Source organism: Bubalus bubalis, chromosome 1 (genome assembly GCF_019923935.1).
Source record: "Bubalus bubalis isolate 160015118507 breed Murrah chromosome 1, NDDB_SH_1, whole genome shotgun sequence".
Classification (NCBI taxonomy): Eukaryota; Metazoa; Chordata; class Mammalia; order Artiodactyla; family Bovidae; genus Bubalus; species Bubalus bubalis.
In genome coordinates, this window is record NC_059157.1 from 10,639,082 (window position 1) to 10,666,883 (window position 27,802).

Genomic DNA, 27,802 nt, shown 5'->3' on the forward strand with positions numbered 1-27,802 from the left:
TCTTATTTGTCCTTTCCTATCACATCACTTGTGGATCTTCCAAGCCCCAGTGGGTGTGCGCACACATACACATACATGCACACATACCCTAAAAATCATACTGTGTAGGGTTTTAAGAAGAGGTCCCCAGGACCCCATCCAGGATCCTCTCCCTACCCCCACCCCCACCCCATCTCCCTGGAACACCTGTGTCCCCGTCAACTATCCCAGTCCTGCTCTGAGCCCTCCGACCAGCGGGCCTTGCAGAACCCTGAAACTGAGCAGGACTCCAACCAAGCCCGGGCTCCCTCAGCCTGACCTGGGCTTCTGGGGCCAGGAGGGCAATGCCCTCCACCCGCGCCAAGGGACACTGTGACAATGGACCCCCCTCCTATCCGGCAGGGTCCTCACTTACCATGGCCCACAGAGGCCAGCCGGCCCAGCCCTGTGAGGAGTAGCAGGAGAGATAACATTGCGTGACCGGCCTCACCTCAGGGAAGGCGGTTGACTGGAAATGACTCTCGGGGTTCACCAAGCGCGGGGAGGGGGGATTGGGAGCAGGACCTGGGAGGGGCGGGGCTGGCTCTGAGGGGCAGGGCTGAGGCGGCGGGGCGGGAGTGAAAAGAGGAGGAGAGGGTGAGACTGGAGGGCGGGACAGGAGAGGGGAGGAGCATGCCTCAGGGGCTGGCCTGGGGCAAGCTGGGCAGGCAGGTGGAGAAGGCAGGTCTGTTGGCGGGTTGAATGGAGTGAGGGATGGAAGTGCAGCTGTGCATTGGGCCTCTCCCCAGCTTGGGAACCAGGATTTGCGGCCCACTGGAGGGGTCCACCAGCGGCTAGGTGTATTTGGGAGTCACAAGGAGACTTTTTTGAACTGTGGTGTTGGAGAAGACTCTTGAGAGTCCCTTGGACTGCAAGGAGATCCAACCAGTCCATCCTAAAGGAAGTCAGTCCTGAATATTCATTGGAAGGACCAATGCTGAAGCTGAAACTCCAATACTTTGGCCACCTAATGTGAAGAACTGACTCCTTGGAAAAGACCTTTATGCTGAGAAAGATTGAAGGCAGGAGGACAAGGGGACAACAGAGGATGAGATGGCTGGATAGCATCACAGACTCGATGGACATGAGTTTGAGTAAACTCTGGGAGTTGGTGATGGACAGGGAGGCCTGGTGTGCTGCAGTCCATGGGGTCGCAAAGAGTTGGACACGACTGAGCAACTGAACTGAACTGAAGGAAGACTTCTTCCTGCCCAAGTGCACTTTATTTTCAAAAATTTGACATTTTAAGTGTATTTAGGGATAGCATAAGGGTTACAAAACACTTTCTCCTCTTCATGTAAGCATTTTGTTGGTGAAGTGCTTAGCTATATTAGTAGTCCATGTCATAGCATTCTGGTACAATGGCTGAATGACTAGGGAAAGAAAAAGAAAATACAAATTTACAATCTGTTTAGTAGTAGACAGTTTCATACTTTAACTATATCTACTGTCAGATTTCTCTTTTAAGTCTCAGATCAAAACAGGCACTCAAAAGGAAGAGAGAGTGAAAAATAAAGAATCAACGGATTCCAGATGTACAAGTTACATTTAGAAAAGGCAGAGGAGCCAGAGAGAAAATTGCCAACATCTGTTGTATCATAGAAAAAGCAAGAGAATTCCAGAAAAACATCTACTTCTGCTTCATTGACTACGCTAAACCCTTTGACTGTGTGGATCACAACAAACTGTGGGAATTCTTAAACAGATGGGAATACTAGGCCACTTTACCTGCCTCCTGAGAAACCTGTAGGCAGGTCAAGAAGCAACAGTTAGAAATGGACATGGAACAACAGACTGATTCAAAATTGGGAAAGGAGTACGTCAAGGCTGTATATTATCACTCTGCTTATTTAACTTGTATGCAGAGTACATCATGAGAAATACCAGGCTGGATGAATCAAAGCTGGAATCAAGATTGCCGGGAGAAATATCAATAACCTCAGATATGCAGATAATACCACCCTTATGGCAGGAAGCAAAGAATAGCTAAAGAGCCTCTTGATTAGGGTGAAAGGAAAGTGTAAAAGTTGACTTAAAACTCAACATTCAAAAAACTAAGATTATGGCAGCAGGCCCCATTACTTCTTGGCAAATAGATGGGGAAAATGTGGAAAAGGTGGCAGATTTTGTTTTCTTGGGCTCCAAAATCACTGCAGACAGAGACTGCAGCCACAAAATTATAAAAAGCTTTCTCCTTGGAAGGAAAGCTATGAGAAACCTATACAGCATATTAAAAAGCAGAGACATCACTTTGCTGACAAAGGTCATATAATCAAAACTACATTTTTTTCCGGTAGTCATGTACGGATGTGAGAGTTGGACCATGAAGAAGGCTGTATTGTGCAGTCCTTCAGTCGTGTCCACCTCTTTTTGACGCCATGGATTGCAGCACACCAGCCTTCCCTGTCCTTCGCCATCTCCTGGAGCTTGCTCAAACTCATGTCCATTGAGCCAGTGATGCCATCCAACCATCTCATCCTCTGTCATCCCCTTCTCCTCCTGCCTTCAATCTTTCCCAGCATCAGGGTCTTTTCTAATGAGTCAGCTCTTCACATCAGGTGGCCAAAGTATTAGAGCTTCAGCTTCAGCATCAGTTTAGTATGAGGCAAAATAATTACAGCTATGAAATGATTGAAAATAATAAAAATTCATTTATTTAGTTTTGTATACTTTTGGTTCTTTGAAAAATCCATGGTTTAGAAAGACTAAAGTGAAAGGCTAAATAGAATATTTCCAGTCACTACAGAGTAAAGAATATGCCTGCCAATGCAGGAGACGTGGGTTCGATCCCTGGGTCAGGAAGATCCCCTGGAGAAGGAAATGGCTATCCACTTCATTATTTTTGCCTGAGAAATCCTATGGATGGAAGTGCCTGGTGGGTCACAGTCCATGGGGATGCAAAAGAGTCAGACATGACATAGCTTATTTAATCTTGGCATGTGGAAAAGATAACACATCTTTCCTTTAGGCAAACTTATTTGCATATGTGGATAAAGAGAATCACATTCTAGTATTTGAAACTTGGAAAAAGATACATAGCAGGAAAAAAAAAAACGTTACCCTATAAATAAGAAGATGCACTTAATATTAATAAGAAAATAAGAAATATCTAATTTCCTTCATTCAAAATTAGACCTACATATATATGTTCAAGATTTTCAATGAAGGTGCAAAGGCATTTTGATGAATATAGTTCTTTCAACAAATGACGCTGGAGTATTTGGCATACATTTGCAAAAATACAAACTTTATCACATATGTCATACTTTCAAATTTTACTTCAAATTTTGCACAAAAACTGCCTCAAAATGAATCATAGGTCTAAATGTGCATTGCAAAGCTATAAATCTTCAAGATGAAAGCATAGGAGAAAATCTGAGTGACCTTGGGTTTGGTGGTGAGTTTTTTTTTTTTTTTTTTTTTTTTTTTTTTTTTTTTTTTTTAATTTTATTTTATTTTTAAACTTTACATAACTGTATTAGATTTGCCAAATATCAAAATGAATCCGCCACAGGTTTACATGTGGTGGTGAGTTTTTAAATATAACAGCAAAAGCATAATCCAAGAAGGAAAACAATGATAAAATTTAAAAATGTTTCCTCAGCAAAAAATACTGTGATTTGAATGAAAATATGACACGTATCTGAAGAAAAAAAAACCCTCAATTTTTATCTGTAAAAGGAGAAGAGGGCAGCAGAGAATGAGATGGTTAAATAACATCACCAACTCAATGGAAATGAATTTCAGCAAACTCCAGGAGTTAGTGGGGAACAGAGGAAACCAGGCTTTGCTACAGTTTGCTACAGTTGGTTTGCTACAGTTCATAGGGTTGCAAAAATTCAAAGGACTTATCTGTAGGATATCTAAGGACAATTGTGTGTATACATGTGTTGTACACATATATCAGATTCATATATCTGTCTGTTGTGAGGTTCTAGAAGCAATGAAACCCAAATAGCAAGGAGCAAACCTAGCATCTAGGTCTGTAATATTGTTTTCCAATAAAAGAAACCAACAATCCTTGTAGAAAAGGCTGCTTCTAGGGCTGTGACAAGGAATATACAAGATAATTCTGAAACACCCTTTATAGAGCCTGAAAGTGAAGAACTACTCAAAAACCAAAAACATACGGGGCACATTTAGCTGCCTTTTTTTTAAAAATAGATTTAAGTATAAAAAGAGAGAAAAATAGTCTAACAGGTGTTTTCATGTTCTCAGGAAATACCTGACAAACACTATTTCCTCCAAGTTACCAATATTGATATTATCAGTTCATTGCATTTGTCTTTGATGTGATGTTATGAGAATGATGTTCCAGCTCTGTGAACTTATTACCTAAACCCAGAGCCCTAGCCTAATGCATGATGGAAATAAATATATGGCTATAAGATAAAACAATTTTTCCCATCGGATAAAAATTATGTATTCAAAAGCTCCAGTATATACTTATAGAATAAACAAAGATGGAAGGCTTAATGGTACACATCCCAGGTCTGGTGGGAGAGTTTGTAAAGGAACAGTCATTAAGTCTGGGACAGCATGAATTTTTAGATATGGAGCTGTATTCAGCATGTACATTACTCAGTTTCCCTCAACAACATTACCTGTCAAGGCTTTCTTTGAATTCTCTTTTTTTCTTTTCCTCTGTAAAGTCTCATGATGGCCGATTAAGTCATTTTCTCTTTCAGTGAATATGATCCAACATTTCCCTAAATGATATACATGTGATGTATGTATAATTGAATATGTCTTCATAAAATGGGCTTCCCTCGTGGCTCAGATGGTAAAGAATCTGCCTGCAATGCGGGGGATCTGGGTACAATCCCTGGGTCAGGAAGATCCCCTGGAGAAGGGCATGGCAACCCACTCCAGTATTCTTGCCTGGAGAATCCTATGGACAGAGGAGCCTGGCAGACTACAGCCCACAGGGTCACAAAGAGTCAGACAGGACTGAGCGACTAAGCACAACACACAATAATAGTTTTCAAAGAAAATGTCACTTTGAGGCTAAAATCCTCATGCATGCTGTCACATATTGGGATTAATATAAAGGTTTCTTGCCTTCAGTGAGTTAAAGAGGTCATCAGAAAGGAAGATAGACAAAAGTAAGAATATCATGCACAAGTTTATAAGAAACAGTGTCTAATTTCAGAGGAATTCTGCAGAGATTTTTTAACAACATTTGAGACTACTAAAGAGACAAAAATATTTTGAGGTTCAAGGATTTATTAATGACATTTTTAATATAAATTCTAAATTGAATAAAAAGGATTTCTCTGAAGGAAACAAACACTGCTACTTAATTTAGATCCACTTAGGAACTTAAAATGATATACCAAATATAGTTTTCTCATATTAAGTCCTTACTGCACTGTGGAATATTCATCAGGAAAACAGTTCTAGAGTAGTCAAAATTTTGATTTGTCTTAATATGCTAATAATGAACTATTGGGAAAACAGAATGGATAAAAGGACATTAGTTTAGATTTTAAAATAGCACACATTTCATAATAAATATAACAAATATTATATAATTATGAATTTATGACACTGGTTAATGACTAGCACAATTTGAGATACTAAATTATTTGCAAAATCTTACTTACCCCTCATATTCCACACTCTCTTTATTGCATGATTTTCTCATTTCATTTCGCTTCATGATCATAATGGTGAAAATTATGAAAAAGGGCAGAAAAATGTAGAAACTTAAAATAAGCCAGTTCTGATGTGTATTGTAGCCTTTTTTAGTAAACGTTGTATCTGGAAGTGAAACACAGAAATAAGTGGATATTCACTGAATGCTTGAATAAATTTCTATTTATCTCACTTTAATCATATGCATCCTGGAGAGGGAATGGCAGCTCACTGCGGTATTCTTGCCTGGAAAATGCCATGGACAGAGGAAGCTGGTGGGCTTCAGTCCACGGGGTCGCAAAGAGTTGGACGGCAATCTTATGCATACATGTAAAATCATATACATAATTGAAACTTTAAGACCTTGCAAACTGTCATATATGAGAAAATAAAAGGGCATTTAAGCTCATACCCAAAACTACAATTGCATATTTTTCATAGGCTTACTCAGTTCAGTCAGTTCATTCACTCAGTTCTGTCCACTCTTTGCGACCCCATGGACTGCAGCATGCCAGGCCTCCCTGTCCATCAACAACTCCTGGAGCTTGCTCAAACTCATATCCATTGAGTCAGTGATGCCATCCAACCATCTCATCCTCTGTCGTCCCCTTCTCCTCCCGCCTTCTATCTTTCCCAGCATCAGGGTTTTTTCCCCAATGAGTCAGTACTTTGCCTCAGGTGACCAAAGTATTGGAGGCTTACTAGTCATCTTTTATGCATATTTTTAAAATATTATGATACTGTATATGCAGTTTGAAGTCTGTTTACTACATTCATCTTATTTATTTATTTCAAAGGTGACATATTAGTAGGGCTTAAGTTAAAAATTTACCAATATGCTGTGAAAAGCCCCCATCCACCACCTTGCCAAGTCACATAGTTTTTCTCCTCAAAGGAAACCATTTTTAAATGACTATGTTTCTCCATCCAGTATTTATATTTTATACATGTGAATAAAATCCATTTCTATACCCATACTTGTGTCTGTATCTACCTATATGTAATGTGTGTTTGGTGTGTATTTTTTCCCTCTTGTTGACAGTCAACAATATAGTATGCCCTTTTGCTGTCTTAAAAAATTCAAATATTACACAATTCCCAAAAGTACACACAGAGAAGGCAATGACACCCCACTCCAGTACTCTTGCCTGGGAAATCCCACGGACGGAGGAGCCTGGAAGGCTGCAGTCCATGGGGTCGCTGAGGGTCAGACACAACTGAGACTTCACTTTCACTTTTCACTTTCATGCATTGGAAAAGGAAATGGCAACCCACTCCAGTGTTCTTGCCTGGAGAATCCCAGGGACGGCGGAGCCTGGCGTGCTGCCGTCTATGGGGTTGCATAGAGTTGGACACAACTGAAGTGACTTAGCAGCAGCAGCAGCAGCAAAAGTACACAGTAAATAAATATATTGGCAAAGAATTAGAAAAATAATCCAGATCTCAAGACATACTCTGCTAGAGTCTCAAAAGCACACACCAGGAAATTTTCTAATCATAATTCTGTTTTCCAATTAAAATAAATAAATTTATATTTTAAAAAACCAAAACAACAACAAAAAAGATATTGCTTTCCTCCATTACTATTTAGTTAGTAGATTTTTTTTACAGAAATGTAACAATACTAACAGACATGCATTCACGTCATCATTTTATAGCTCAGAGAATTTTCTAAATTGAACACATGTATGTAACCAGCACCAAATCCAGGAAAAGTAATATTACCAGCATCTCACTACCTCCAATCTACTTTCTTTCAGCCACTATCCATGGAAAATCACTAATCCATGGATCATTTTTGACAGATTATAACGGAGAAGGAAATGGCAACCCTCTCCAGCGTTCTTGCTTGGAGAGTCCCAGGGACGGGGGAGCCTTGGTAGACTGCCATCTATGGGGTCGCACAGAGTTGGACACGACTGAAGCAACTTAGCAGCAGCAGCAGCATTTATATAGAGTTATGTTGTATGTATTTATATCCTATCTGATTTTTCAGCTCAATATTACCTTATTTGGGGATTTGGCAAAATTATTATTTATAATTGTAAAATATTCATTCTCATCACTACATACAATATCTTTATATAGAAATAACAGCTATAAATACATTGTTTCTTATGAGCATTTGGGTAACTTGCAATTATGAGTGTTATGAATAGTGCTGCTATGAGTATTATACTACACATTTCTTAGTCAATGCATGTGTGCATATCTCACAGGTGTATGCCCTTGGGAATGTGATGCTTACTTATAGTGTGTGCCTAAACTGAACATTTGTCAGAGAAGGCAATGGCACCCCACTCCAGTACTCTTGCCTGGAAAATCCCATGGACAGAGAAGCCTGGTAGACTGCAGTCCATGGGGTCGCGAAGAGTCAGACACTTTCACTTTTCACTTTCATGCATTGGAGAAGGAAATGGCAACCCACTCCAGTGTTCTTGCCTGGAGAATCCCAGGGATGGGGGAGCCTGGTGGGCTGCTGTCTATGGGGTCGCACAGAGTCGGACACGACTGAAGTGACTTAGCAGCAGCAAACCAAACATTTGTAAATTTTCCAGTGATTTTCTTAAGTGGTTGTAGGAATTACATTCACACTAGCAATGGATGAGAGTCTTGGTATAACTGGTATTTTCCTTCTTTTATTATATAGTTATTCTTGCAAAGAACTGACTTATTTGAAAAGACCCTGATGTTGGGAAAGATTGAAGGCAGGAGGAGAAGTGGACGACAGAGTATGAGATGGTTGGATGGCATCACTGACTCAATGGACATGATTTTGAGTAAACTCCAGGAGTTGGTGATGGACAGGGAGGCCTGGCATGCTGCAATTCATGGGGTCGCAAAGAGTCGGATACGACTCAGCAACTGAACTGAACTGAACTGATTCTTCGTATATGATGAAATGTGAACACTATAACTGTACAATGGATAAGATAGAGCAAATGAGGCATACACTTAAAAGATTATTTTTTGTTTTGATTGTTATGGATTTTCTTCAATTAATGTAAAATTCTTATCAGTATTGGTAGGGAAAATAAGTTTAATGTCTGAGATTTGACAACAAAATAGTGTGACTCTTGTCTTTGATGTCATTTAAATTTTGTGATTTTTAACATATTTACTGTTATTTTAGATGCATAATACATGAATCTATTTGAGATGTATATTAAATGTTGTGTGTATATATATATATACATATATATATGTTTATATCTATAAAACCACCACATCAGTCAAAAGACAGTTGACTCCTGAACGTTGCAGGGTTGGGGGATCCACTCCAAGCAGTCTAAACACTCATGTTTAACTTTAGCATTGGTCCTCCATATCTGAGGTCTCTCTGTAGTGCAGGTTCCACCATATCTGCAGCTGCCCGCCCATGGATTTAGTCTACTTCTGATGCTATACTACTGTAGTATTTATTGAAATAAAATCTGTGTACAAGTGGATGCACTTGTTGTTCAGTTGCCAAGTTGTGTCTGAGTCTTTGCGACCTCATGGACTGCAGCATGCCAGACATCCCTGTTAATGCATAGAGAAGTTCAAATCCATGTAGTCCAAGGGTCAACTGGAGTGAATACATCCATCACCCACAAGTTTCTTCTTGCCCATATAATGCTGCTTTGCTGCCACTCCCAACACAAGCAACCACTGATCTGATCAGCATTCTCTATCAATTAGTTTAGGTGTTCTACAATGTAATATAAATAAAGTCACACAGTCTGTATTCATTTTAATATTGCTTTTTTCACACAGCATAAATGTTGACATCCATCCACGTTAGTATTTTTAACAGTGGCTCATTCCCTTTTATTGTTCAGTAGTATGCTGTTTTTTGAATATACCACACTTTGTTGATCCATCACCTGTTGATTTGTCTTTGGGTTGTTTTTCAAATCTTATCTACTACATGTAGAGCTATTATGAACGTTTGTGTACAAAGTTTTGTAGGGGTGAAGGCATTCTATTCTCTTGGTTAAGCAGTAAAGTGACTGCATTACATGATAGGTGAAAGAAGCTAAGGGCTTCCCTGGAGCCTCAGTGATAAATTCACCTGCCAGTGCAGGAGACACGGGTTCCAGCCCTGATCCAGGAAGATCCCATATCCCAAGGAACAACTAAGCCCATGTGCTCTAGAGCTGGGGAGCCGCAACTACTGAGGCCCTCATGCCCTAGAGCCTGTGCTCTGCAGCGAGAAGTCACTGCAGTGAGAAGCCCTCACGCCACAACTACTGAGCAGCCCCTGCTCACTCCGACTAGAAAAACCCCGTGCAGCGACGAAGACCCAGCACGGTCAAAGATAAATAATAAATAAATAAGATTCTTTTAAGAAGAAGCTGAAACTGTACACTTTTACATTTCAACAATAGTGTATGAGACACTATCCTCCCATTTTGGCAAAACTTCATGTGGTTAGTCTTTAAAATTTAAAAAGAATGTAACAGTAATTGTGTAATTGTGATTTTAGTGTGCATTTCTTTGATGAACAATGACTTTGGGCATCTTTACATGTGCTTATCTATCATCTATATATCTTCTTTGATAAAGTATCCATATTTTTCCCATCTTTATTGGGCTGTTTGTTTTCCATTATTAATTGTCAAAAATTATATTGTGAATATTAAATGTGTATATATTCAGAATATAAATACTTTATTAGTTATATACCTAACTCTAGTTATATACAAAATTCTTCAAGTGAGTTTTGAAGAGCAAAAGCTTTTCATTGTGATGATGTCCAAGTTTTCACCTTTCCTCCTTAGAATGTGCTTTTGGTATCACATGTTAAAAAAAATAATCATTTAATCCAAAGGCGCTTAGGTTTTCTCCTATATACTCTTCTGGAAGTTTTATACGTTTAGGCTTCACATTTTGGTCTGTGATCCACTTTGAGTGAATTTTTACACATGATGTCAGAACATGTATAGAATTCTTTTTTTCTGCATGTGAGTATATAATTGTTCCAGCACTTTTTGTTGAAAAAGTTATCCGTTATTCACTGATTTGCTTTGCACTTTATGGAAAATTAGTTTTCCATGCATCTGTGGCTCTACTTCCAGTGATTTATTCTGTTCCATTGATCTACATGTCTATGTTAAAATCAATGTTACACTGCATTGATTATTGTAACTTTATAGAAAGTTTTGTAATTGGGTGGTGTATTTTCTCCAACATCACTCTGTCTCAAAGTTATTTTGACAACACTAGTCCCTTTGAAATTCTGTATAAAGTTTATAATCAGCTTGTCAATTTCTGCAAATGAACCTGATGGATGACTTACAAAGGGATTTTCCTGAGTGTATAGATAAATCTGGGGAGAACTGACCTTGTAACAAGTGTTTTCCAAACTCTGAACATAACTGTCTCTTCAGTTACTTAAATTTTCTTTAATTTATCTCAGCAATGGTTTGAAGTTTTCAGTGTACAAATCATGTACTTTTCCACTGAATTTATTTCTATGTATTTTATTTTTTATGCTGTCATGAATAAAATTGCTTCCTTAATATCATTGTTGGACTGTCTCTTTTTAGCTTGTAGATATACAATTGCTTTTTGTATATTGATCTCATTTTCTTCCACCTTACTCTTTAGGTTTTGGTGACTCATTAGGATTTTCTGCATATAGGATCATATTACCTGTACAGAAACACTGATTTTCTTTTTAATCCATATGCTTTGGGGGGAAGGATATACTGACTAAACCCTTTGATATAATAAGTGGAAGTAATCTGCAGCAGGCTTCCCTGGGGCTTCATTGTAAACAATCTGCCTGGTAATGAAGGAGACACAGGTTTTATCCCTGGGTGGGGAAGATCCCCTGAAGAAGGAAATGGCAACCCATTCCAGTATTCTTGCCCAGGAAATCTCATGGACAGAGAAGTTTGGTGGATCACAATCCATGGGGTCACAAATAGTCAGACACGACTTAGCAACTGAATGATAAAACAACAACCTACAGCCACAGGTGAATGTGTAGCCAGCCAGCCTTCTCTTTCCCCCGCCTTCCTTCCCGGCCACACACTACTATTTGTGGACAGACTCAGGTCCTGCCTTCCATCACTGGTCAATGTCACCATGTCCACCTGTGAATAGCCCCTGCACTCATGCACTTGTATGTTCCCAGCCTGACTCGTCTCTGGCTTCCACTGCATGTTCTGGGGTGAGCGTCCAGCCACAGAAGAGCATATCAACACCTATGGCCCCTGCAGCTGTTTGTCAGATCCAGATCAGGTTCTGCCTCTCTGACCGGCCCACACCACCGTGCCTACTTGTAACCAGCCCCTGCCTTCAGCTCTGAACCTGCACACCCCCAGCAAGACCTGACCTCCAAGACAGTGCACACACCCAGGGGAGGAAGAGAACAGCTACAGGAGAGCATACTCTAGCTGTTTGTTGGATCCAGGTCACAATCGGACTTCTGACAGTGGTGGGCATCACTGTGCCTACCTGGAGCTAGCCTGTCCGATTGTGCACTGGCATGCCCCAGAACTTGATTTCCGCACCTCATCACTGATTTCCCTTGCAGTATGCATTCGCAGAAGTAGAGTGTGAAGCAATAGGAAAGTGCACTGACATTCAGGGCCATTGGAACAGCCAGTGAGCCTATAGTTGGCTCCAGCCATTGCCACCTACCCCAGCCCTGATCACTACAAACACATCTTCAACTGACATCTGCCACCACCTGGACACCTGCACTTGGGCCCCACAGCCAAGTGTATGCATACCACTGTCTCCAGTCACTACCATTGCCTGAGCTTGTCCTTAGTTATACTTTTAGACTTTAGGACTATGATCCATTTTGAGTTAATATTTGAAAGTTGTGAATAGGATAATTTTTTTGCTTATGAGTGTCCAGCTGTTCCACTGAAATGACACAAATACAAGAAAAATTTTACAAATGGATGCATATGAAACAATTTGGGCCATGTCGTCCAATAAGAATAAAACGCTCTCCTCCAATTAAAAATAAATAAATTAATTAAAAAGCAAACAAAAATGTTGATATAGGCAGAAACCAACATAATATCATAAAGCAATTATCCTCCAATAAAAATAAATATTTTTTTAAAAAAGAAAACTCATCAAATACAACTAGAATCTAGGATTTATTTTATTTATTTATTTTTGTTTAATTGCTGTGACTACGACTTTCAATTCTGTGTTGGATAAAAGTAGTGGGCATAGGCATCCTTGTCTTATTTCTGATCTTAGAGGAAAAGCATTCAGCTTTTAACTATTGCGTATGATGTGAAGAAAGCTGAGCGCCGAAGAATTGATGCTTCTGAACTGTGGTGTTGGAGAAGACTCTTGAGAGTCCCTTGGACTGCAAGGAGATCCAACCAGTCCATTCTGAAGGAGATCAGCCCTGGGATTTCTTTGGAAGGAATGATGCTAAAGCTGAAGCTCCAGTACTTTGGCCATCTGATGTAAAGAGTTGACTGATTGGAAAAGACGCTGATGCTGGGAGGGATTGGGGGCAAGAGGAGAAGGGGATGACAGAGGATGAGATGGCTGGATGGCATCACTGACTCGATGGACATGAGTCTGAGTGAACTCCAGGAGTTGGTGATGGACAGGGAGGCCTGGCGTGCTGCGATTCATGGGTCACAAAGAGTTGGACACGACTGAGCGACTGAACTGAACTGAACTGAATGATGTTAGTTTGGGGTTTGCCATATGTGGACTCCACCTTGATGAGGTATAGTCACTCTATACCCACACTGTTGACAGTTTTATTTTTTTAAGATTTATTTATCTGTTTTATTTTTGGTTGTGGTGGGTCCTCATTGCTGAGTGCAGGCTTTCCCTAGTTTGTGATGAGCAGTGGCTCCTCTTAGTTGCAGTGTGCGGGTTTCTCACTGAGCTGGCTTCTCTTGTTGTGGAGCTCAGGCTCTAGGGCATACCGACTCAGTAGCTGCAGTGGGTGGACTTAGTTGTCCTGTGGCATGTGGAATTCTCCTGGACCAGGGATTGAGCCCATGTCCTCTGCATTGGCAGGTGGATTCTTCCCACAAAGGAAGCCCTATTGAGAGTTTTTATCATAAATAGATGTTGAATCAAAGAATAGCAACTTGCCTTCATTCATGGAAACTAGAGAAAGTATAAACTTGTACTTCATCACTCAAAATGTGATTTACTATTATTTCCTAGTAAATACATATACTTATATTTTGTCATACATTTTTTACATAAATTTCATTCAAAATAAACACCTTATCCTAGACGTGCTTTTTAATAACCTGCAAAGTTTTTAATAACATGGAATGCAAATAATTTGCATGATGTTCATCCATCCATATTTATTTTTTAATGTATGCTATGATGTTTACTAGGGTTTTCCAGGTGGCATTAGTGGTAAAGAACCTGCCTGCCAATGCAGGAGATACAAGAGACTTGGGTTCGATCCCTGGGTCGGGAAGACTCCCTGGAGAAGGAACTGGCAATCTACTCCACTATTCTTGCTTGGAGAATCCCATGAACAGTGGAGCCTGCTGGGCCACAGTCCATAGGGTCACAAAGAGACAGACATGATTGAGGCGACTGAGCACGCATGATGTTTATTGAAACTTGAGTACTATATTGTATTTTAGTAACTGAGTTGATTAAAACTGGGTGTCTCTGTGGGAAGCACATTACAAATGTTATTTAACATTAATTTAATGAAAGCCACTATTCAAAGTAATTCTTTCAGTCACTTGGGAGATCATGAAAGATTTTAGTTAATAGTGTATTTCTTTATTTCATAAAGCATCCTATTTTGATGCTTTATTTTTAAAACATTCTAGAATTTAAAAGTTTAATTTCTACTCACAAGATTTATGATCATATCCATCATCAATACTTCCTCCTGGTGAACCAATTTGTAATTCACAATCTGGAGGTGTATAGTCAGGAATGCAATGACAATTGCCTAAATTATTACATACCTGAAACAGAAAAATGTGTCATTACTATGAATCACGATAGTCTCTGTATGTCATATATACTTACTTTCAAAGAATAAAATCCCTGATTTCTAAGTTTGTTGTTCAGTTGCTAAGTTGTTTCCAACTCTTTGCCACCCATGAACTGTAGCACAACAGGCTTCTCTCTCCTTCATTATCTCCCAGGTCCATTGAATCAGTGATGCCATCCAACCATCTCATCCTGTTGCTCCCTTCTCCTCTTGCCCTCAATCTATCCCAGCATCAGGGTCTTCTCCAATGAGTCTGCTCTTCCCACCAGGTGGCCAAAGTATTGGAACTTCAGCTTCAGCATCAGTCCTTTCAATGAATGTTCATGGTTTATTTCCTTTAGGATTGACTGGTTTGATCTCCTTGCTGTCCAAGGGACTCTCAAAAGTCTTCTCCAGCACCACAGTTCAAAGGCATCAATTCTTTGGGATTCAGCCTTCTTTATGGTCAACTCTCACATCCATACATGACTACTGGAAAAACCAGAGCTTTGACTATATGGACTTTTGTAGGCAAAGTGATGTCTCTGATTTTTAATATGCTATCTAGATTTGTCATATTTTTTTTTCCCAAGAAGCATCTTTTAATTTTGTGGTTGCAGTCACTATTCTCAGTGATTGTGCAGTCCAAGAAAATGAAATCTGCCACTGTTTCTTTTTCCCCACTGATTTGCCATGAAGTGATGGGACCAGATTGGAGAAGGAAATGGCAACCCACTCCAGTATTCTTGCCTGGAGAATCCCAGGGACGGGGAAGCCTGGTGGGCTGCCATCTGTGGGGTCGCACAGAGTTGGACACGACTGAAGTGACTTAGCAGCAGATGGGACCAGATGTCATGATCTTCATTTTTTGAATGCTGAGTTTTAAGCCAGCTTTTTCACTCTCCTCTTCCATCCTTATCAAGAGTCTCTTCAGTTCCTCTTCACTTTCTGCCATTAGCGTGCTATCATTTGCATACCTGAGGTTGTTGATAGTTCTCCCAGCAATCCTGATTCCAGCTTGTGAGTCATCCTGTCTGTCATTTTGCAGGATATGCTCTGCATATAAGTTAAATAAGCAGGATGACAATATACATCTTTGACATACTCCTTTTCCAATTTGGAACCAATCTTTTGCTTCATGTCCAGTTCTGACTGGCCTTTCTTGACCTGCATACAGGTTCTCAGGAGGCAGATAAGGTGGTCTGGTATTCCTATCTCTTTAAGAATATTCCACAGTTTGTTGTGATCCACACAGAAAAAGTGTTTAAGACAGTCAGTGAAGCAGAAGTAGATGTTTTTTTTTTCTGGAACTTCCTTGCTTTTTCTATGATCCAATGGATGTTGTCAATTTTACTTCTGGTTCCTCTGCCTTTTCTAAATCCAACTCGTACATCTGGAAGTTCTCGGTTCATGTACTTCTGAAGACGAGCTTGAAGGATTTTGAGCATAATCTTGTTAGCATGTGAAGTGAGTGCAATTTTATGGTAATTTGAACATTCTTTGGCATTACCTTTCTTTGGGACTGAAATGAAAACTCACCTTTTCCAGTCCTGTGGCCACTACTGAGTTTCCCAAATTTGTTGGCATATTGAATGCAGCACTTTAACAGTATCATCTTTTAGGATTTGAAATAGCTTAGCTGGAATTCCATCACTTCCATTAGCTTTGTTCATAGGTATGCTTCCTAAGGCTCACTTGACTTCACACTCCAGGATGTCTGGCTCTAGGTGAGTGACTACACCATCATGGTTATCCAGGACATTAAGACTTTCTTCTACAGTTCTTCTGTGTATTCTTGCTACCTCTTCTTAATTTCTTCTGCTTCTATCAGGTCCTTGCCATTTCTGTCCTTTACTGTGTTCATCCTTGCATGAAATGTTCTCTTGGTATCACTAATTTTCTTGAAGGGAGCTCTAGTCTTCCTCATTCTATTGTTTTCTTCTATTTCTTTACATTGTCCACCTAAAAAGACTTTCTCTCCTTGCTGTTCTCTGGAACTCTGCATTCAGTTGGATTTATCTTTCCTTTTCTCCTTTTAGGCCATTCAGGAATGACCTAAATCAAATCCCTTATGATTTTACAGGGGAAGGGATGAATAGTTTCAAGGGACTAGATCTGGTAGACAGAATGGCTGCAGAACTATGGACCGAGGTTTGTAACATTGTACAGGAGGTTTTGACTAAAACCATCTTCAAGAAAAAGAAATGCAAGAAGGCAAAATGCTTGTCTTCTAAGTTTATTAAAGACTATATATTGATACATAGGGCTTCCCTTGGGCTTGACAGTAAAGAATCTGCCTGTAATGCAGGAGACCCAGGTTTGATCCCTGGGTCAGGAAGACCCTCTGGAGAAGGGAATGGCTACCCACTCCAATATTCCTGCCTGGAGAATTCCATGGACAGAGGAGCCTGGCAGCAATACTCCATGGGGCTGCAAAGAGTCAGAAATGACTGAGCAACTAACACACAAAAGAGGGCCTTCATCCACTAATTAAGTCCCTCTCCACTGCTAAGCGCTTTCTGCTTTACATATATTCACAGATAAACACACATACCCACATCCACAAACATATAAATACTCATTCCCAGGTTTTTGCCAAACAAACATCACTAATGATATATTATGAATTTATTCCCATACCTAAAGGTATAAATATAGGGCTAGCACATTTTAAGAAATAGACACTTATGGTTATTTCCTATCATTATATTGCAGACATTGTGTTTTGTCCATGTATGCTGATAATGACAAATTTGGGGGGTTTAAAGATAATGCTGGGCTGGAGGAAGCACAAGCTGGAATCAAGATTGCTGGGAGAAATATCAGTAACCTCAGATATGCAGATGACACCACCCATATAGCAGAAAGCCTCTTGATGAAAGTGAAAGAGGAGAGTGAAAAAGTTCGCTTAAAACTCAACATTCCGAAAACTAAGATCATGGCATCTGGTCCCATCACTTCATGGCAGATAGATGGGGAAGCAGTGGAAACAGTGTCAGACTTTATCACTGCAGATGGTGACTGCAGCCATGAAATTAAAAGATGCTTACTCCTTGGAAGTTATGACCAATCTAGAATGCATATTAAAAAGCAGAGACATTACTTTGCCAACAAGGCTCCGTCTAGTCAAGGCTATGGTTTTTCCAGTGGTCATGTATGGATGTGAGAGTTGGACTGTGAAGGAAGCTGAGTGCCGAAGAATTGATACTTTTGAACTGTGGTGCTGGAGAAGACTCTTGAGAGTCCCTTGGACTGCAAGGAGATCCAACCAGCCCATCCTAAAGGAGATCAGTCCTGGGTGTTCATTGGAAGGACTGATGCTGAAGCTGAAACTCCAATACTTTGGCCACCTCGTGCGAAGAGTTGACTCACTGGAAAAATCCCTGATGTTGGGAGGGATTGAGGGCAGGAGTAGAAGGGGATGACAGAGGATGAGATGGCTGGATTACATCACCAACTCGATGGACATGAGTTTGAGTGAACTCCAGGAGTTGGTGATGGACAGGGAAGCCTGGCATGCTATGATTCATGGAGTTGCAAAGAGTTGGACATGACTGAACTGAACTGAAAGATTATTGAAATTTTAAATATCTTTTCCCTACATGTCAAAAGTGATTTCAACAAAATGAGTTTTATTTATAATAATGAATTCCAAAAGTGTTCTTCTAATTTACACATCAATATCTGTGTTTTTTGATATTTAGTGTAGCCCGGCTTCCCAGGTGGCCTTAATGGTAAAGAATCTCCCTGCCAATGCAGCAGACACAGGAGATGTGGGTTCAACCTTGGTTTGGGAAGATCCCTTAGATTAGGAAATGGCAACCCACTCCAGAATTCTGGCTTGGAAAAATCCCATAAACAAAGGAGGCTGGCAGGCTATGGACCATGGGGTTGCAGAGTCGGACACAGCTGAGCACACACATACACACACAACGCATTGGTGATAAATGTTTTAATGTAAAATTTTGAAATTAAGACTAAAATATCATTTATTTCATATTTCAAATCTAATCCCCAAATTTTGCCCTATCCTTATTTAACATAAACAACAGAGGTTACCATCATTACATTTTTACTAATGTAGTGAGAAAAAAGATGGTCAGCTAGAGCAGAAGCAATAAGCAAATAAATATTATTAAATTTTATTAAGTGAAGAATGACTTGCTATTTCAGACTAGATATGTACTTTGACTTTCTAGTGTTTGGTGTTTAGTCGCTAAATTGTGTTTGACTTTTTGTAACCCCATGACTGTAGCCCACCAGGCTCCTCTGTCCATGCGATTTCCCATGTAAGAGTACTGGAGTGGGTTGCCATTTCCTTCTCCAGGGGAGCTTTCTAACCCAAGGAGTTCTTAGCAGAAAAAATGAAATGAAAATGTATACCTTAGTCACTTGTCAGTAATATTTCTAATGTCAGAAAATGAAGAAAATCTCACAACATTCAGCACAAATAAAATGGAATTAAACTACCATCACATTTCTCTTCGACAGGACTGAAGGAAATAGAACAGTCCAACTGAGCTTACAAAGTTTTGGGAGAGCAGAACTAAAACTTAATAATTTTGTGCAAACGATTTTTTTTTAATGTGGAAAGACATTTTTGCATTGTTGATATGCTAGAACTTTAAATGCATACTGCACGAGATATATTTCTCTCTACTTTAAAGTGGTATTCCAGCACCCTAACTCTATGATTAAAATAGATGAACAATGTCATGTCAGAAACAACATTTATCTAGATTATAAAATCTAAATAGATAAATTCCTATAATATAAATTTTAGAAAAAATTAACATAATAGACCAAATCTCTTAAGAACATCAAAGTAGCTATATTTTGGATTTTTTAAATAAAACTTTTTACTATAAAATAGAATGTACATAAACCTAGTCTTACTGGAATGTTAATTTCATAATGTATAAAGTATCAAATTATGACAAAGGTCCATCTAGTCAAAGCTATGGTTTTTCCAGTAGTCATATATGGATGTAAGAGTTGGACTAAAAAGAAAACTTATTACAAAAGAATTGATGCTTTTTAACTGTGGTGTTGGAGAAGACTCTTGAGAGTCCCTTGGACTGCAAAGAGATTCAACCAGTCCATCCTAAAGGAAATCAGTCCAGAATATGCATTGGAAGGACTGATGCTGAAGCTGAAACTCTAATACTCTGGACACCTGATTTGAAGAACTGACTCATTTGAAAAGACCCTGACGCTGGGAAAGATTGAAGGCAGGAGGAGAAGGGGACGACAGATGATACAATGGTTGGATGGCATCACCAACTCAATGGACGTGAGTTTGAGTAAACTCCGGGAGTTGGTGATAGACAGGGAGGTCTGGTGTGCTGCAATCCATGGGGTCACAAAGAGTTGGACACAACTGAGTGACTGAACTGAACTGAGATTTGAAAACTAATATGATATTTCATGTTAATTACAGCTAAACAAAATGTATCAATAAACTGCAAACTATAAGTTTGGTTTGAGATTTTACAAAAAATATTGAGGCTGAAGGCTTAAAGCAGAGAATTGAACAAAGAAGAGCAAAAGATCATACCAACAATGGTAACAATTAAAATGAACAACAATGAAAGTAAAAACCAAAACATGAAAATGTAGCTATCCTTTTTGTTTACAGAAAAGTTTCATAGAAAATTCAAGACAAAGCAGTAGCATTCTATATCTTCTAAAACCAACCAAGTAAATTGTAATACTGAATATTACAAAACTGAATACTGATAAATTTAATTTCATTTCTATAATGTTGACTGAATTATACACTGATTATCTTTTTGGAAAGCAGTGAAACAAGGGTCCCAAATTATACATTTTTAAGAAGTAAATATTAAATGCAAAAGTAACTACAAATCTGTATTGCCAGATTAAAATGGATAAACAGTTGAGAAAAAAATGTTTTTTGCATAAAGATACTTTCTAGTAGAAGCCTCTTCATAAATACTTCAGAAATTCTCTAACATGTCTTTAAGAATATCTTCTGTAAAATACTATATAGCTTTAAATTTTAATTATGGAGAGTATGAGGAAGAAGAAATATGCTCACAATATAAGCAAAATATGCATTTATTTGCATGAGAAAATTATTTTTTTTAATTTAGATGTGTTACCAATTCATAAGTTTTGAGCGCTTACAATAAATTCAGTACACATATAGTACAGTTCACTAAATAGTGTTTTGATCGGTTGGTAATCAGCTGATTTTCTTTATATTAGTTAGCTATTCCTAGGCAAGACTGGATAAAAGAGCAACTTAGATTTTCATTTCTCCCAAACATGATAGATTTTTTACTTTGAATTACTCAAAAACTAACATAAAATTTAGAATTACAAAAACAAAAGTAGCTTACCCCATTTCCTCTGCATTTTATAGTGGCATTACAATTATATCCCATTAAAGGAACTTCTTTGCAGGTTTTATTTATACAATACTAAAACAAAACAAGCAAATATTTCATAGTTATTTACAAATCTAACACGAGGAATTAACTCTATCATGTGTATACAAAAGAACAAAAGACATACTTGCTGAGACTTTATATTATGCATCGCCCTGATTTTGGAACAAAGATTCCGTCAATCCAATACAAAAATCTAAACAATAGTAAGAGTTAAAAAAAAGAATCTGAGCGTGTTTGCCTTAACACAGTTTATGTAGTGATGCCATATGATTTGGGTTTTGATACTTACAATTGGGAACTGAAATGAGAATCACCATTATGGGAGTTAATGTTCTGCTATGAATAATTGGTTAGATTAATATTAATGATTTGTCTGCTCAAAAACTGGAAAACAATTTATTATTTTAGTTTTAGTGTAAAATATAAATTATTATTTTGGATGGTACATTATCATAAATCCTTGTTATAATACTAATTACAATAATCCATCAAGAGAAATATTTTAACCTAATATGCATTGCAAAACCCTAGTTATGTTGAAGTGGTTAATCAAGGGTTAAATTAGTCTTTTTTTTTCCCCCCTCATTTACTTTTCTCTATTCTTTAAGCTAAGCTCTTAACTTATTTCTCTTGACTTCTTTAAATGCATCAGCGTAACACATGATGAAGGCATTGAAAAGAAGAATGAAATTTAGCATTTTGCAATTATTTCCTGAAAATTAACGTATAGCCAATGAGTAAATGATGTTGTGTATACCAGTACAGTTTTGCTCTTTCTCTTGGATATAATATTGGAAGTGCTAGCCAGAGCAATCAGGAAAGAAAATATGAAAAGCACACACATTATAAATAAACAAGTAAAATTATCTCTTTGCAGGTGATATAATCTTGTATGTCAACTCTAAAGACTCCACATACAGAAAAGTTTGTTAGAACTAATCAACAATTCAATAAAATTGCAGTATAAAATATTAACATACAAAACTAAAGACATTTCTAAACAATGGACATTCTAAAAAGGAAATTAAGAATACCATTCAATGAAGAATAGCATCCACTATTATTAGACAATTAAAATTAACCAAGAAGCATACACTGAAAACTGAAAGAAATACTAAAAAAAAAAAAAATTAAAACAGAAAAATAAAATTTATCCTGTGTATATGGGCTGGAAGACATAATATTATTAATATATCAATACTATCCAAAACATCTATAAATTAATGCAATCTGTCAAAATTTAAAGACAGATATTTTTTTCATAAATAGAAAAACCCATCATAAAATGCACATGGAATCACAAGAGATTCTATATAGCTAAAACAGTCTTTAAAAAGAACAGAATTGGAGGACTCACACTTCTTGATTTCAAAACTTACTGTAGTGTTCACTTCAGCAGCACATATACTAAAACTGGAATGACACAGAGAAGATTAACATGGCCCCATAGTCAAGGCTATGGTTTTTCCAGTAGTCATGTATGGATGTGAGAGTTGGACTGTGAAGAAAGCTGAGCACTGAAGAATGGATGCTTTTGAACTGTGGTGTTGGAGAAGACTCTTGAGAGCCCCTTGAACTGCAAGGAGATCCAACAAGTCCATTCTAAAGGAGATCAGCCCTGGGTGTTCTTTGGAAGGAATGATGCTAAAGCTGAAACTCCAGTACTTTGGCTACCTCATGTGAAGAGTTGACTCATTGGAAAGTCAGAGTCTTCATTGGAAAAGACTCTGATGCTGGGAGGGATTGGGGGCAGGAGGAGAAGGGGACGACAGAGGATGAAATGGCTGGATGGCATCACTGACTCGATGGACATGAGTTTGGGTGAACTCCGGGAGTTGGTGATGAACAGGGAGGCCTGGCGTGCTGCAATTCATGGGGTTGCAAAGAGTCGGACATAACTGAGCGACTGAACTGAACTGAAATTGCTAAAGTAATCAAGAGAACATGATATTGGTAGATATATAGACCTGCAGATTAATATAACAATCTAGACAATCCAAAAACAGACTCACAAAAATACACCCAATTCATTTTTGACAAAAGTCCAAAAAAATGAACCTCAACCTAAACCTCAGGTTAAAGTAAATTAACTGAAAATAAACCAAATGTAAAACAAACTTAAATGTTAAATACAATATTACACATTTTTAGAAATAAAAAAATCTGTGAGACTATCTTCATGACTCAGGGTCATAACTAGGCTTATTAGACTTGACACAAAACACATGTTCCATGAAAGGAAAAACTGACAAATCGATATCATGAAAAGCTTTTCTGTATGAGTTTCTCCACCATGTAGATTGCTTTAGCAGAGCAAGCAAGCTGAGAAGGTGAGAGAAAGAAAGTGCATGCCAAACAGAGGTCACTGTCTTTTCTAAAACGAATCTTATAAATGACATTCCATAACTTTCACCATCTTCTTTCTTAGAAGCAGTCAGTATATCCAGTGCATACACTGAGGAGGAGGATCACATGGGGAGTGAGTATCAGGAAGTGGGAGCGCTGGAGCCCTGTTAGAAGGTGCTGACCACAAGAAGCAAGTTCCCAAGGGGATAGGACTGCTCAACGCAGACAGAAAAACTGGCTGTTTGATTAACCATTTTAAGGTTTTGTTTTATTTTTAATGCATAAGTACTAAATGCCATTTACATAAAACACTGATTTACAACTGCTGCCTTATATTTTCTGGAATGTGTGCACTCATATTTCAGACTGACTCCCTGAGCTTCTGAATCATTTTTCTTCTCCCTTTGCTTTTTAGCTACATAAATAGTACTACATGTACATCGCAACATGAGCTCGTACATTGCTATAGCTGTGCTCCCCCAGTATAGACTTCTGGTTTGGGTCCTCCAAATTTCTCACACTTATATTTTGAAAATACAGATAAAATATGAATGCTCAATTATGTTTTTTCTGAAGCAGGAAAAATTAAAAACACAAAATTAGAATTTTATGATTTAAAACCATCAGAATTCAAAGAATCAACTGTCAGTGGACTCCTGTGCTTAAAAACGCATCTTCTCCCATGAGGACTGATGACAGATTAATCCAAAAAGTCACTGTTATTTGATAACCGAGGCTTGGTTTAATAATCTTCTCAATATCATATGCGAAATAAATGGCAGTGCCAGGTTCAAATCCTTTCTGTATGATTGGGATAGTCATGGTGGAATACAGTATTTGATAATTCCATAATTTAACACACATAAATGCAGGTGAACATGTTTTGTTACCATCTGTGCTCCACACACGGTGCCATCAGCCACATAGGTATAGTCTCCTCCACCTGATCTCACTGATGACGCAGTAGTTATGCACAGAAGTCCTTGAGAATATGAATAAACTGCAGATCGAACATCACTTCTATAAGTACTATTTTGTGGCCAAACACAAGCTAATTTTCCACAAAGAACATCCCTGGAGAGGGGAAACAAAACAATGAATGTCTTATCATTCTGTCCTTTAATGAAACTTGAGTTTTAAACAAGTATTGTATCACATCAATGATAACATAAGTGTTGTTTAACCAATAGTAAAAAATCAGAAAAATGCCAAATGTCACTGTGCACTAGGGTGCACATCTGAATGTGATACAATTAATTGGCACAGTAGCAGCAGAACTGAAAACTACACAATGAGCTCAGATGTTCGGACATGCCTTCATTACCTATTTTAGTACTCAGTTTTGTTATCTAGCCCATTACACCGATCACACTCAGAAAATTCCTCACCTGCTCCCACTTTGATAAAGCTTGACCAGTCTGCTGGTTTGTTACTCAACGTTTGTTGAGAGTGGCTGACTGCATTTATTTATACTTTATGCATATTTTGAGGCCCTTCTAATTATGCTCATTGTAATGGCCCTGATCTTTAGTCAGTAAATCTATTTAATATACAGACTGTTCCTTCTGATCCCAAGATTCTTTGAATATGTTCATATTTCCAGTCATTCTGTATTCCTTTCCTGAGAATTCAGAAACTTTTAGACCCCATATATGGCATACCCTACCAAAGTTTATCCCATAAATAGTTTATTTACTTATCAATGGGTAGAATACTGGCTTCTCTAAGAGACTTCCAATATTCCTAGTTTATGCCCTGGAAAATAATTGATGTCACTTCTTGCTCTTGGAATCACTCAAATCTACCAACTCTCATCCTCAATTGAAAAAACAATTCTTAGTTATTGATATGTGTTTGTTGAGCATGTCACTGTTATCTCTCCAAATGTCTTACATTTGAAAATTGCATCCCTTTGTCTAAAAGACCATGGGGAGGCTTTTTTTTTTTTTAATGATTTATTTATTTGGCCTTGTGGCTTGCAGGATCTTAGGTCCCTTGACCAGGGATTAAGTCTGTACCCTCAGCAGTGAAAGCATGGAGTTCTAACTATTGAACTCCTGGGGAATTCTCCATGGGAGGTCCTTTTAAAATAACAGAGATTAGTTTAATGGTATCAAGAAGTGAGGGCTTCTCAGGTGGCACAGTGGTAAAGAATCTGCCTGCCAAGATGTGGGTTAGGTTCTTGGTTTAGGAATATCCCCTGAAGTAGGAATGTCAACCAACTCCAGTATTCTTGTATGGAAAGTTTCATGGACAGAGAAGCCTGGTGAGCTACAGTCCATGGGGTTGCAAAAGAGTCAGACATGACTGAGCATGCATGCATCGTGAAGATTGAAATGAGAGTGGGATTCCATTTCCAAATCTTTTTCCAAGTTTCTCTCCTTCCAGTCTCATTTTTCTTGTTTCTCAGATTGAAATAATTCTTTTTATTGTTGCTCTATTCTCTTTGTATAGAATGTATCTCAAAATATCTTAAACCAACTTTACATGATAGATCTTTTTCTAGTCTGGCTATTGAAATACAAACTCCTCTTCCAAAGTCCATTCTCTCAAAATTTGCATTTATGGTTGAATTCTTGGAACTGGCAATCTGCTTGAATTCCTGGAATCTGCTGAAAGCAGATGAATTGAGCTATTGAATTCCAGTGTCATCTAGTGATTTTATTTTGGGAAAATTCATATACTACCATCATCTCAGATGAAGTCCATATAAGTCATGCTTGCTAACTTTCACAGTTCCTTCCACCTTTTCTTTTCCTTCTTCCATATCTTAGACCAAGGGTGGCACACATACCTCTGGTCATCAGAGAGAGATTGAGGCTGACTTACCATCACCTCCTGCCTCTGTGGGCGTCCTCTGTGGTGTAACTCAGTCTGCTCTCAATTGCTTTCTAATAAGGTATGGCTGATTATATTCCATCTTTTAGAGATTATCAGGCTCTCTTCATGAGATCTCCCTTCATCAGCATTCACTTCATGATTCCAGCCTTCCTCTTTTAATCTGTTAGTTTTCCAGTGTTGGGGCACGTGATAAATTCTGCATTCTCTACACATCATAATTAATCCATAGCAGACTCATGTGGAGGCAGGTGGTGGAGGATACTGTCTTAGTCCCATTGAACTAAACACCTTCTTCAGCCATTTGTAGTTTTCGTAAAGGAACCAAGTTGCTTTTTAGCCATGCTGAGTGCGGTGCTTACCTAAGGGTTTTACAATTTTTTTTCTGATTTTTTCCTGGGAGTTAAAGGAAGTCCTACTTCTCTCTAGAGCATTTGACTTTATCTGAGTTTTTTAAACATGTTCTTCCCACTCTCTGTTCTTTTTTTTTTTTTAATCAACATCGTCTTTATGTCCTCTCTTACTTCTTAAATCTGGCTCTGTTACTATTCTTTAAGCCACCTTAAGGTGTAGTCACCACCAAAAAACTGTACCTATGTGTAAAACTTGATGAATTTGGAGATAAGGACATGCCCGTGAAATTATTAGCATCATAAAGGACATAAACATATCCATCAGTTCCCAAAGTTTCCTCTTGCCCTTTGTACTATAATCATTATTTCGCAGATGTGGTGAGAACAGTTAATAAAAGGTTTAACTTTGGGGAAAAGTTTAAGTATACAGTCAGTTCAGTTCAGTTCAGTCGCTCAGTCGTGTCTGACTCATTGTAACCGCATGAATCCCAGTATGCCAGGCCTCCCTGTCCATCACCAACTCCTGGAGTTCACTCAAACTCACATCCATCGAGTCGGTGATGCCATCCAGCCATCTCATCCTCTGTCGTCCCCTTCTCCTCCTGCCCCCAATCCCTCCCAGCAACAGAGTCTTTTCCAATGAGTCAACTCTTCGCATGAGGTGGCCAAAGTACTGGAGTTTCAGCTTTAGCATCATTCCTTCCAAAGAACACCTAGGACTGATCTCCTTTCAAATGGACTGGTTGGATCTCCTTGCAGTCCAAGGGACTCTCAAGAGTCTTCTCCAATACCACAGTTCAAAAGCATCAATTCTTTGGTGCTCAGCTTTCTTCACAGTCCAACTCTCACATCCATATATGACTACTGGAAAAACCATAGCCTTGACTAGACGGACCTTAACATATTTTTAAAAGTTACAGGAATTAAGTTGTATAGTAGATTTCCAGAACTTATCTGCTGCTATCATTTTCTAGCTTTATTGAGGTATAGTTGACAAATAAGATTATAAAGTATTTAAAGTGTACAAATTGATGATGTGATGCATGTGTACATTGTGAGGGTCTTCCCTGATAGCTCAGTTGGTAAAGAATTTGCCTGTAATGCAGGAGACCCTGGTTCAATTCCTGGGTCAGGAAGATCCACTTGAGAAGGGATAGGCTACCCACTCCAGTATTCCTGGGCTTCCCGTGTAGCTCAGCTGGTAAAGAATCCACCTGCAATACGGGAGACCTGGATTTGATCCCCAGGTTGGGAAGATC

The 27,802-nt window shown here is 38.6% G+C and overlaps 1 protein-coding gene across 1 annotated transcript in view; it reads right to left on the reverse strand.

Moving 5' to 3' along the window:
- Positions 1–370: 370 nt before the first annotated feature.
- The window catches only part of ADAM18 (ADAM metallopeptidase domain 18), a 94,205-nt gene continuing 66,773 nt past the window's right edge, over positions 371–27,802 (reverse strand). The window contains exons 15-19 of the mRNA XM_025278171.3: positions 24,243–24,426; positions 20,956–21,036; positions 14,468–14,582; positions 5,625–5,781; positions 371–812 (exon numbers count right to left, since the gene is read on the reverse strand). Coding sequence (XP_025133956.3) covers positions 371–812; positions 5,625–5,781; positions 14,468–14,582; positions 20,956–21,036; positions 24,243–24,426 — 979 coding nt within the window. The remainder of the gene's footprint in view (positions 813–5,624; positions 5,782–14,467; positions 14,583–20,955; positions 21,037–24,242; positions 24,427–27,802) is intronic.